The 13,017-nt window shown below is 38.8% G+C and overlaps 1 protein-coding gene across 1 annotated transcript; it reads left to right on the forward strand.

Annotated features, from left to right (window-relative positions):
• Positions 1 to 3,201: 3,201 nt before the first annotated feature.
• Positions 3,202 to 11,257, forward strand: LOC311266871 (serotransferrin-like). The gene is made up of 17 exons (XM_084369497.1): positions 3,202 to 3,311; positions 3,401 to 3,549; positions 4,505 to 4,607; positions 4,704 to 4,895; positions 5,428 to 5,557; positions 5,731 to 5,786; positions 6,099 to 6,262; positions 6,399 to 6,552; positions 6,659 to 6,822; positions 6,916 to 7,012; positions 7,105 to 7,125; positions 7,589 to 7,753; positions 8,622 to 8,772; positions 9,752 to 9,819; positions 9,918 to 10,099; positions 10,555 to 10,747; positions 10,891 to 11,257. The coding sequence occupies exons 1-17, from the start codon at positions 3,272 to 3,274 to the stop codon at positions 10,935 to 10,937; spliced, it is 2,076 nt and encodes a 691-aa protein (XP_084225623.1). The 5' UTR covers positions 3,202 to 3,271; the 3' UTR covers positions 10,938 to 11,257.
• Positions 11,258 to 13,017: the final 1,760 nt, after the last annotated feature.

The raw sequence follows: 13,017 nt of genomic DNA on the forward strand, positions 1-13,017 counted from the left end.
GTGTCACTGAATCATGTGACACAAACGTGTGTGTGTACACGCAGTGTATGGGTTTGTGTCGGTGGACAGGGGAGAAAATAAAGATTTAGTCATGGCAGGGTGAGACTAAGGTCAGGGTTACATGGTTCAGCAAACAGAATTTTGTGCAAAATCTATTATGGCACCTGATCAATCATCAGGTGTTGTGTAATGTGCTGATCTCTTTTTTTTTTTTTTGACTTTGACAAACAAGGATTTAGCTGCTTTAAAAGGTTGGTACGGAAGCCCTAAAGGGCCACGCATTCATACATTTTATTTCCTCCGTTTTCCCGTGATAACGAGTTCATTTCATTTGTTTTCTCGAGATCTCAAGTTATTATCTCGAAATAACAACTCCCGTTTTCCCCAAATAAAGGGATAATTTTCTCGAGATAACGATATAATTAATTAATTACATTATCATTTTTATAGTTTTGATATGATAAACTTTAAGACTTTACTCAAGAACTATTTGTAAGTAAATATTCTAACACCATATCTTTACTTTAATTTGACTTTTACTTATTTTGGGTACTTTATACAACACTGTGTGGATGTTACAGGACAAATGATTTGCTTCTTATTTTCATCACTTTTCTTATCGAATAAAGAACAAAAGATAGAAACATCTGTACAGAGCTCGTGAAAATATTCAGCAGTTTTTATGAGTTTTGGTCCAGCGGTCCCATGTTTCTTATAGTGTCCTCCCTCTTCAATGCTGGGAAACTCCATCCCATGTTTGCATGCAAATATTTGCTTTACAGGGCAAAATGTATAAGAGTTATAGTTTGTGATACAGCACAGTGACTGATATCTTCATCTGCAAACCTGAAAATCATTTATAAATTTTTTTTAACACTGATTTATATTTCCTGCTTTATTTATTTGCTTAAACAAAAACTTATGCTATAAAATATATAATGTAAAGTATAAGGTATTGTGGGTGGTAGGCTCAGAAGGCTACACACAAGATAGCACATTCAAAATAAAAGACAAACAAAGAAAAATAGAGCACAAAGCAGTGTATAGAACAGGGTAAGAGAGATGGGCGAAGATAAAGAGACAAGAAAGTGGCGAACAATGTAAAATAACATGGGAACATCTTTTCAAAAGCCTCTGATATTAAGTTATGAAAGAATTTGGCTGTTGATGCAGGATGGGGCTGTCCTCTGGTTACCAGACAGGCTCTGGATAATAAAAAGATGTAAACGATTATTTCACTTCCTTTGGCTCTTCATACCAGGAACCTCTTTTCTTACCTATTGTAAGCAGGCTATGAAGGATTGGAGTTGGTTAGGTAAACTCTCATCCATTCAGTCGTCCAGTGTCACATATCGGACCTTCCAAAGTTGCACCATCCGTGACCCCTCATGAAACATGAAATCTATTGTGAAAGCGTTCTGGCAGGTGTAGCTGGGAACAAAGAAAGATGTGTTGTAGGTTGAATTTACAAATCAACAGGAACCTTTGCTCTTCTGTTGGGTAACATCGTCTCTGTAAACACGACTCTGATGTGGGTCACTGCTGCTTTTCTCAGTAAATGCAATTTTTCACAGATTTTTGCCTTTTTCTTCTGACATTTGTGGCTCTGTGTGTGTTTAATATAGCCGAGCCATAAAGCTCCTCTTTAAGTCTCTGTGTGACTGAAGTGAGCTGTATTTCCAACCCTAATGATGAAGCATAATCTTCCGAGAACACTTTAATTTACATTCTTGAATCGCATATGTCCATGCATTCCTTGTTCTGTGGACTAAAATAAAAAGGCATAGAAAAAGAGTGACTAAGCCTACAATTAAAAAGATTTATTCCTATCTCATAATGTATCATCCTTTGTCCGCCTGCTCATCCCTGTGTCCAAGGCTATTCGTTTATTTATAAAGATCTCAGCTATTTCATTGTTCTATATAGGTTAATTGGGCTTTTTTTTTTAAGTAACTAAAAAGTAGTGTAATAAGTAATTTATTACTCTACGCAGACTAATATTGTAACGTAATATATTACTTTAAGACGAAGGTAACTAGTATAATTGCTTTTTAAAAGTAACTTGCCCAACACTGTGCAGGACATATAGCAAATGTCATGTTAAGGCTGCAATCATACAATTTAAGGGCAGAAGGTACGGAAGCCCTAAAGGGCCATGCATTCATACATTTTATTTCCTCCATTTCCCTGTGATAACGAGTTAATTTCATTTGTTTTTTCGAGATCTCGAGTTGTTATCTCGAAATAACAACTGCCGTTTTCCCGAGTAAACGGGATAATTTCCTCGAGATAACAAAACTTTGTTTTCCCGAAATAACGATATAATTAATTGGAGATCTCGAGATAACAAAACTTTGTTTTCCTGAGATAACGATATAATTAATTCGAGATATACTATAATATATTAATATATATCAATATATTTCTCAAGATCTTGAGAAAATTATCCCGTTATCTCGGGAAAACGGCAGTTGTTATTTCGAGATAATAACTCGAGATCTCGAGAAAACAAATGAAATTAACTTGTTATCACGGTAAAACGGAGGAAATAAAATGTATGAATGCATGGCCTTTTAGGGCTTCCATAGCTAGATGCATCCCAAATTCCTTCTTTATTTAGGGCCACCACCGGATATTGATAATGCGTCATCACTTCGCGTGTTCAACCGGGCCTTACTAGATCTGAGCCAGCCAAGGTGATAAGAACCTGGGTCTACTGCAGAGTCAGTCGACCCGGGAGTTTATGCATTCCCATTGCACACAAAAGCCCGATCTTAGCGGGTTTAAGTTGGATTTTTGACCAGTGGAAAACAGAATTGCAAAGGAGGAACGTGTGAAGCTTAAAAATGACTTGATCCTATTCATTGTTTTATTAATTATTCATTAACTAATTAATACAATAATTAATATTATTAATATTATTGGTTAATAATGTATATATATGTATATATAAACATTAAGATAACATAGAGGATCGTGTCTTATTCAGCTCCTCTGGATGATTTCAGAATAAATGTAAATAGTTTCATTAGTCTGTGAATTTCCATTATGTGGACATCTGGGACAGCCCAATCTGTGTTTCTCTGCCATCTCCTGTACCAGCACACTAAAGTACACACACCCACGAGCCTCCATGCACGCGCACATTAGGAAACCTGAGCAAACAGTGGGGTTTTTTTGTTTTTTTTTCTGTCAGAGAGGTTTTGGTATAAAAGGCCGAGCTGCCTCCTGCACACTCTGCTCTGCTGACCTGGAGACCCCGAAGTCCAGCATGAAGACTCTCCTCCTTGTGGCGCTGCTCGGATGCCTCGGTAAAGACTTCATGCTTTTATTTCCACCACAGATTCTTTACAGGCTCGATCTGTCTGCATTTGTTTTACAATCCGTTTGCGTTTTGCAGCCGCCGTGTTCGCGGCCCCCGCTGAGAAGGTGAGATGGTGCGTGAAGTCGGACCAAGAGCTCCGCAAATGCACGGACCTCGTGGCCAAAGCCCCCGCGTTCTCCTGCGTGAAGAGACAAAACACCATCGACTGCATCATCGCGATTAAGGTGAGGAGAGAAACACTCACCAGAACATTAATGAGAACTTTGATTTAATCTTTAAGCAAAGGCCAGATTAATTTTCTTATTTTTACATTGATGATCGATTGATTGATGGTGATGGAAGAACGATTCAGATCATTTACTCATGTCCTTAATAATTAGTTATATATTATATACTTATAATTACAAGAAGCCTACTGCTTGTCCTTCAATCCAATCTTGATTAGTAAGATAACAGAACTATTTCCACCAAAACAAGCCTGAAAGTATCACAACTACAAATATATTTTTATTATATTTTTTTAAATATGAGCCAAAAATAGTAATTAAAAATCTGAATCTGCAGAGTAAAAAGTACAGATGTCATAATGTTGTAAAGTAACAAGTACAGTATTTCCCTCTGAAAGGTAATGCAGATAAAATGTAAATACTTAATTAAAGTACAAGTATCTAAAATTGTACAGTACTAAAATAAATCTGCTTTGCACCAAAATGTGAAGATACTCGAAAAGTTGCATTTTATGTAAAAGGGATGGGACGATAAAAGATTTTTAGATTGCCATTACTGAAAGTTGTTGTACAATGTAATAGAAATAAATATATCATTTATCCTTTATTTGTTCAGGATGACCTGATTTATGATTACTTATTCATTTGATTGATTGGTTTTCATAAAAAAAAAAAAAAAAAATTAAAAAAAAGATGTTCCAGGAAAAAAAAGTTAATGAGGTCTATTCTGGGCCTCCATCCATCCCCAATAGAGGAGCAAAAAGTACAATATTTCCTTCTGAAATGAAGAATAAAGTTGCATTTAATGAAAGTATTGAAAAAGTCCACGTATCTGAACACTGTGCAGAACTTCAGCACTTGAATAAATGTGTTATTTTCCACTGCTGCATTTATTTTGGAGTTGTTGGAGAGGTCAAGCATCATTTTGGTGGTTTGTGTCGCTTTAAATCAGGCTGGTGAAGCAGACGCCATCACTCTGGATGGAGGAGACATCTACACTGCTGGACTGAACAACTACGACCTGCACCCCATTATTGCTGAGGACTACGGCACCAGTATGTTTACTGATCAGTACAAGAAAGAGGATGTCTCAGCATTTTTTATGACCTACATGTGAACTTTTGGCTCATGATTGTTCTGCATTCATCCAGCTTCGGAGACCTGTTACTACGCTGTTGCTGTGGTGAAGAAGACCTCTACCTTTGGCATCAGAGAACTCGGAGGGAAGAAGTCCTGCCACACTGGACTCGGGAAGTCTGCAGGCTGGAACATTCCTGTCGGAACCCTGCTGTCGATGGGTTTGATCCAGTGGTCAGGTTCTGAAGACAGCCCGGTGGAGGAAGGTGAGTGACACAAAATGTTCAGTTTAATCACTTGGTGATATACGCTTATTTGCTCTCTTGCTGAGAGTTAGATGAGGATATATGAAGCCACAACTAGCCGCCGGTTAGCTTAGCTTTGATAGAGACACGGGAAGACAGGTGTTTTTTTGTTGCTAGGCTAGCTGTTTCCCTGTGTTACCATTTGTGAAGCTAAGCTAAGCTAAATGGCTGCTGGCTGTAACTTCATATTAGATTTAAGGGTGGTATCAATCTTCTCATCGAACTCTTAGAAAGAAAGCAAATAAGCATATTTCCATAGAGGCTGTTTTATAGGCTGATTTCAGTATTTTTATTCCCATTATATTCAAATTTGACTACATTAAGGCCAACAAAAATAACTGCTTTTAATATTTCCATACCCAACATTGATGTGATCTGACGCAGCTTTTACACCTTCACGTCAGAAATGTAAAAAAAATCCAAACAGAAACATTCTTAAAACCTCGGTATTTCACAAATCTTTGCCTCTGCCCTGCTTTTTTGTTTCTTGCAGCTGTGAGCAACTTCTTCAGTGCCAGCTGTGCCCCAGGGGCAACAGTCGGCAGCAAACTGTGCCAACTGTGCAGGGGAGACTGCTCCAGGTCCCACAGCGAGCCTTATTATGACTACGCCGGAGCCTTCCAGTCAGTATCAGTCTTTATTGAATCCTTCTCCATTCTACTATGACTTCTACTGTCCTCTATTAACCTCAACACATGTATTGTCTGAGTGGTGACCTGTCACAGTCAGACTGCACACTGCTGGTAACAATCTGACCTGTAATGCTGATGCACCTGTGGACTGGTCTACTTTACAGATGTCTGGCAGACGACGCTGGTGAAGTCGCTTTTGTGAAGCATCTCACTGTCCCTGGTCAGTATCACACAATCATATTGTCAATTCTGCCGGATGTATAGGACACATAGAGAAGACTGAAATGATGTTTCTGTAAGACCTCAGTGTTTGCATATACGATTGTTAAAATGAAAAATGCGTGATTTCTTTGTGAAGGATTTTCCTTAAGCTAATTATCTGCTGCAGGTGGATCCAAACTGTACATAACTACATAAACCAAATATTTCAACGTAACATAATGTGGTAGTGAAAGGAGGGTTAAAAGCTTCATTCAGAACAAGAAGATTGGAAGAGAAAAAACCTTTGAATCATTGTTGTTCACACTCTCAGAGTCCGAAAAGCACAAGTACGAGCTGCTGTGCAAGGATAACACCAGAAAGCCTATCGACAGCTATTCAACCTGCCACCTGGCCAAAGTACCAGCTCATGCTGTTGTCACCCGCAAGGACCCACAGCTGGCCGAATTAATCTGGACAAGCCTCAACTCAGTGCAGGTATAAAACATGTTTATACTGCACAGAGAGAGAGAGAGAGAGAAAGAGAGAGAGAGAGAAAGCAGTGCACGGACTCATGATATAAAGGGATTCAACTAAACATGTCAATAACATCTGCTTACTTTTTGCCTTTCAGGAGTTTAACCTCTTCTCCTCTGAAAACTATTCACCTGCCAAAAACCTGATGTTCAAGGACTCGACAGTGAGGCTGGTGAAGCTGCCCCCGAACACTGATTCCTTCCTGTATTTGGGAGCCGAATACATGAGCACCATCCGCTCCCTCAAGAGAGGTACTATAAGCAGATAATCACATCTTAACATCTATAAAGCATCAGATAAAACCATTCATTGTTCGGCAGACACTGGCTTACGGTTATGTTGTACTTCGCTTTCCAGAGCAGATCACAGCCTCTACATCCTCTGCCATCAGATGGTGTGCTGTGGGCCAAGCCGAGACAAACAAGTGCGACGCATGGAGCATCAACAGCATGACTGACAGTGGCACCGACATTGAATGCCAGAATGCTGCCACAGTTGAGGAGTGCCTGAAAAAGATTATGGTAAAACACCCTTGGATGAAAATACAAGTTCTGGTACTAGCTTGAGCCACATTTTGTGGCGTCTGTCTCTGATTTTTCTTGATCATCCTGCAGCGTAAAGAGGCTGACGCGATGGCAGTGGACGGAGGGCAGGTGTACACAGCTGGGAAGTGTGGTCTGGTTCCTGTTATGGTGGAGCAGTATGATCAAGGTGTGAGACTTAGCACAGAAACCATTACATACAATCCTGTGTTTAACTTTACCTTTTCTACATGACTAATATTTCTCTGTCTCTGTCTACAGCACAATGCAGCACCACTGGAGGTAATGAACCCGTCTATATTTCTGTTCCTTCTAGTTTCAGTGATGTAGACTAAATTAAATGTTAAAACACTTTATTTCCTGATAATTTATGGGGATGTGTTCTGCAAAGATATATGTAGTTGGTGCAAATTATAAGAAAAATATAATCCATTTAAATCCATTTCAGTATTCATTCATCTTAATCGCTTATGGGACAAATCTTACAGACTAAAAGGCTTCATAGGTTATGCTAGCAGTTAACTGGAATTAATTAATTGGAAAGGTACCAAATTACATGGTTATATTTAGGAAAGTTCGTGAAAATTATTAAGAAATTATTCGTTTGAGCAGAAAAATATGCTTGTTTTTAAGCTTGTATCTGCCAGCTTGGAGATTTACTTTTAAATTTGATAAAATAAATGATAACTAATTATTATCTGTCCGATAGCTTTCTGAATCTTCTTCTGCACTTGCACTCTTGCAGGTACAGCCTCCTCTTACTACGCTGTTGCTGTGGTGAAGAAGAATTCAGGGGTGACCTGGGAGAGCCTGAAGGGGAAGAAGTCCTGCCACACGGGCATCGGCAGAACTGCCGGCTGGAACGTCCCCATGGGCCTCATCCACAAACAGACTGGTGACTGTGACTTCAGTAAGTGACTTTATGCTTCTTCTTATTCTGCTCATATACCACTAATTTGAAATATCAAGTATGTTAAAGCGGCTAAAAGGAACTATCAGTTCTTGTTGATTCTGGCGCCCCCTGTGGACAAAAGTGGTACGACCACTACCACAGCCCATTGTAAACATCTTGATCTGGCCGGCCTGGGCATTTTTGAAAGAAAGGAATGTATTTAAATACTTTTTTTTTTTTTTTAAAGCAGCATTAAGTTTTTTTGCCTTAAAATAACTGCATCAAAATCCTTTTGTGATGCTTTTTGTTTGGAGTTAACACCTACATCACATCTGACAAATTGTGACAGACTTTGGATTTGTATTCACAACAGTGGTGTTGCACCAAGAAACAATGGGGGGCACAGCTGTTTACAGAATGCATATAGCGATGATGTTATGTAGGCCCGTCTATTCGTGGCTATGTAAGAGTAATAACTGTTTGAGTGCCGTTTATACACCGAGGTTACATGGAAGCCCACGGCTAACAGTGTCTCATATTGTTATGTCTTCATTGTAAGCCAAGAGCAACATATAGCTCAGTAGCAAGGCCAACATAAAATGTTAGTGATAGGCCAGTTGTTCTATCCACTGCCGTACCACCAGACTACTGAGCAGCTTCTTTCCTCAGGCTGCATGACTCCTCAATTCTTGGGTTAAAAAAAACCCAACGATGTTTTCCTGAAGTGTTTTTGTAATTCCGCCCAAAAACATCCACCCTACAACGTCTGTGCTGTCGAACACCGTAACATTACCTGCACTGGAAGAAAAATAATTTTCGGGAGATGTGATTTCCTTTTCCACACCTCTAACCCACCATTCTGTCTGTGTCTCGTCCTTCTCCTCAGGTAAGTTCTTCAGTGAAGGCTGTGCCCCTGGAGCAGACCCCGCCTCTGTGTTCTGTAACAAATGTGCCGGCAGTGGCCAAGCTGTGGGAGACGACTCCAAGTGCAAAGCCAATGCTAATGAGCGGTACTACGGCTACGCTGGGGCCTTTAGGTAAAATGCAACAGTTAAATTATTCACAGCATAAAATTTTATGTGCATGCATGTTGAAGAATGGTTTGACATTTTAGGGAAGGCGCACATTTGCTTTCCTCCTGTGAATTAGTAAAGGTTCATACCACTCACATGTCTGTGTGGAGCCTGAAACAAGAGGTTGTTAGCTTTGATTAGCACACAGACTGTAAGCAGATGGACACGGCTAGCTCTCTGCAACAGAGTTCATCTCATTTTATATAGAAATGTAAAAATATGTAGTTTTAGGAGGGCCTCTAAAAAATGTATCCACCCACTCACTGGAGCTTTTCTGCTGGTTGCAGCCGAGTAGTTTTTATACTTCTCGTTCTGTATGGATTAAACAGTTGAGATAAAATTGTATTAGTTAATTACTTAGCTTTGTGGCTACTTATAGGCATCATTTTGAAAGTTTTAAGTGAGCCTGACCGCTAGCTGTTCCCATTCGCTAAGCTAAGCTAACTGCCCTTCCAACTCCAGCTCTGTACTCAAAGGCCAACTCCCCAAATTTTACACATTAGTGCAACTGCATAAGTGAAAAAAGTAGTATAAAGTCTGTTGTGGCTCCAGAGGAAGCTGCATGTAATCTGATAAATATCACTCAGTGGCTAAGTTGCATTCTGGGTAATGTAGGCGACAGGTTTTGAAAAGCAGTCCACTGGTCCGGCATTACATTCCTGTAACACTGTTGGACTCATTATTGATTTTAAAATAAATGAAAAAAATCAATAAAGCAGGAACAGAGAGAGCCTTCTGCTTCGTTTTTGTTAACCTGTTAACACACTTGAATGTGTAAAAATGGTGGAGTTACCCTTTAACACAGGATGGTATCAATCTTCTCATCTAACAAAGTGAAAAAATATATATATTTCCAAAAATTAAACCAAACTATTCCTTGAATTACTCCTTCTGAACGTCCTTCTTCTTATGGCCCCATTTAATGTGTTGTGTGTCACTACAGATGTCTTGTTGAGAACGCCGGCGATGTTGCCTTCATCAAACACACAATTGTTGATGAAAACAGTAACGGTAAGAGCCCGACACTAACCTGTTTTTCATCTCAGCCGTGACTGTTCTGTTGCCTACAATGCTATAACATTCCTCCATGCTGTCTCTCCTTGTCAAAGGACAAGGTCCAGCATGGGCTAGTGGTGTGAATAAGGATGACTACGAGCTGATCTGCCCGGGTAAGACTGCAGTGCCGGTCAGTGAGTACCTCTCCTGCCACCTGGCTCTTGTGCCCGCACACGCTGTTGTGACTCGTCCAGAGAGCCACGGCGACGTGGTCCGCATTCTCCAGGACCAGCAGGTTGGTGGTGATTTTTAAGTCACCTTTAGTTATTGTTTGCTTCACTTTATCAGAAGTGTAGAAGTCTTTTTGGTGTTACTGCACGGAGCAGTTTTGTTGAACTATGAAGTATTACATTTGCACTGCATATTATCTATTTTGCTTTATTTTATTTTTATTTTTCTCCCATGCTGGAAAGTATGCAGATGCGTTGTTTTTTGTTGTTGCATCTTTGAAATCATTCAAATTCTGTGCCGTTGTTTTTCAATCAGTTTTACTCCAGCACACAAGCAAAACAATTATTTCTGTGAAACTGCAAAGACATGCAATATTTGGTACTGAGGTGGAAATATAGAGGGTAAAATTCGTGATTTGGGGGAATCTTTTTGCACCATTATTTTCAAGCCTCACGTCAACATAATATTTTTACCCTGTTTGCCTCTGTTCCAAACCTTAATTTTGTTTTCCTTTGTTAGACCAAGTTTGGTACCGGTGGCAGCGATCCCACATTCAAACTGTTCCAGTCGGAGTCAGGAAAGAACCTCCTCTTCAAGGACTCCACTAAGTGTCTGCAGGAGATCTCATCTGGAACAACCTTCGAGCAGTTTTTGGGACAAGAGTACATGGGTGCCATTACTTCACTCAGACAGTGCACCGACAGCACCCCAGGTTTGTACAACTGTGGGTTGAGTCGAGATTAACAGGACAATAATTTAACAGATACGCCTAGAAGCATCACACACTCACCATGAATATGACGTGTTCCTGAGCTGCATTGTAAGAATGTTTTTGTCTTTGTCTCTGTCCATCAGATCTGGAGAAATCTTGCACTTTCCATTCCTGCCAGCAAAAAAACTAGTGGCGACCATTGACCACGTGGTGCCTCATTCTGTCCTCAGTAATTCAAGCACCCTACCTACACTTCCCACGCTCGACGCAAAAATTGCCTTGTGTGTTTTCTTACTGGTCTTGTTGTAGACGTTTTTAGGATCGCAACCAACAAATAAAAATCACATGAATACCAGAACCTACAAATCAACTATTCCGTACCAATCATCTCCTATTGTAGTTATTTTCATGCTGTTGAACCGTAATGTTACATTACCTGTGTTATTGGATCAATGTTTAGTATTGCAAACACATGCCTGACTTTTCTCAAATAAAGCCTTTTTAACGCTCTTTTGTGTTGACTATAAGGTTTGCTTTTGTAATTGTGAGTTGTTTGTATGGAGTCAAATGAGTGCCATAAAAAGAGATAATTAGTCTATAAAATAATTAGAAAGAAATAGTGATTAAAAAGAGGAGTAGATAAAAGAATAAGTAAATATAAAATGAGGAAATAAAAAGAAATTAAAAAAAGGTGAAATATACAAAAACAAAATATAAAATAAAATCTTATTTTCACATTAATTTGTTCATTTATAATTCACTTTGCACATTATGTATATTCTTTTATTTTAATGTATCTATGATCTATCTACAATAATATCATTTATCACTTTATTTTTCCTGATTCATTCCTTATTTTTCTCCATACTTTTTACATGGTCTTATAATTTGTAAATATCACTTAAAAAGTAAGTACACAGTAGTTGAAAAGTATGTAAAATATATATAAAGTGACAATAATATTAAACATTTGGTACATATGCAGGGTTTCCCCCAGAAAACTTGTTAAGCCCGGTGGTAGGGTGGCCCACCGGTGCCCAAGCTGTTTTTTTGTGTCAGGGGCCTGACCCTGACCATTGACTGATGGCAGGGCCCTATAGGTAACAGATTCATTAATGGAGTAGTAGAACTTAGAAGGAGTGATTCCATAAGGCTTTAAGATCAATGTTAAAAGTTGACTGGAAATTTGAAAATATTATCATTATCATGTGTGTTATTATTGATTATTTTATTATTATTATTATTATTATTATTATTATTATTATTATTATTAATGATTAATACCAATAAAAAAAATCACCAAAAATATGCAAAAGCCCATCCATCCAAAACAGCTGTTGTAGTATGACCATGAGGAGACTCTTGGTGTGTGTGGTGATTTTGGAGTCTCAATACTGTATAACAGTGGAGTTATTGATTTTTGTTTGCAGCGTCTTGCTCTTGTATTGCAATTTGCAGACGGTCCCTGCGCACTCGCCCGGCGCATAGCGATCAATGTTCTCCGTCCAGCTCGGAGGACGGCTTATTTTTGTAAAAATCGGCGTTTTGGTCCTTGTAGCTCGTAGTCTATGCTATTACGGTGGGATAGAGGAAGTCCAAGGGTCCCTTCTTCTGTCTCTGACTGGATGTAAAGTTGGCGGCCGACTTCTTCCAGACCGTCTAACACTGCTAGCTCAGTTTGCACATCCATATCGGCGTTGAGCTGAGCCAAGTCATCCATCAATCTATCCAGACGAAACTGAACATAGTCGTTGGTTGCATGGTTCTCTAAATCGTTCGCTAATGATCGTAACTCATTCGCAATCGCTCGTACAAAAACTGCCATTACTAAACCAGAACTGCAGCTAAGGGTTAGCTGAGCGGGCGGGCTGGTAGCCAACAACATTCCTGTACACGAATCAGCGTCGCTAGTAAGGCAGAAGTAGTCGACTCGAATCGAGCACACTCCTGTAACCAATCATGCTGTTGACTGAGGTTAGGACCTCCTACCTCATTAATATATGGACACAGAAATACAGAAATAAATAAATGTAGGTGAACAGAAATGTAGAAATAAATATAAAGCATTTATTTATTATTTTATTTATTTGTTTATACATTTATTTCAGCATTTATTTATTTATTCATTTATTTCAGCATTTATTCATTCCTGTATTTATTTATACATTTATTTATTTATTTATGCATTTATTTAAACATTTATTTATGCATTTATTTATTTACTTATTTCAGCATTTATTTATACATTTATTTATTTATTTATTTATACT

This window comes from Pagrus pagrus, assembly GCF_965226575.1.
Source record: "Pagrus pagrus genome assembly, chromosome: 12".
In the NCBI taxonomy this organism is placed as follows: domain Eukaryota; kingdom Metazoa; phylum Chordata; class Actinopteri; order Spariformes; family Sparidae; genus Pagrus; species Pagrus pagrus.

Excerpts from the sequence above, each read along its gene's own strand:
- LOC311266871 (XM_084369497.1), top strand. The coding sequence starts at position 3,272 with ATGAAGACTCTCCTCCTTGTGGCGCTGCTCGGATGCCTCG. Across the intron at positions 5,787-6,098 it reads GAAGCATCTCACTGTCCCTG|AGTCCGAAAAGCACAAGTAC; the intron begins GTCAGTATCACA and ends TCACACTCTCAG. Across the intron at positions 7,013-7,104 it reads GGTGGAGCAGTATGATCAAG|CACAATGCAGCACCACTGGA; the intron begins GTGTGAGACTTA and ends CTCTGTCTACAG.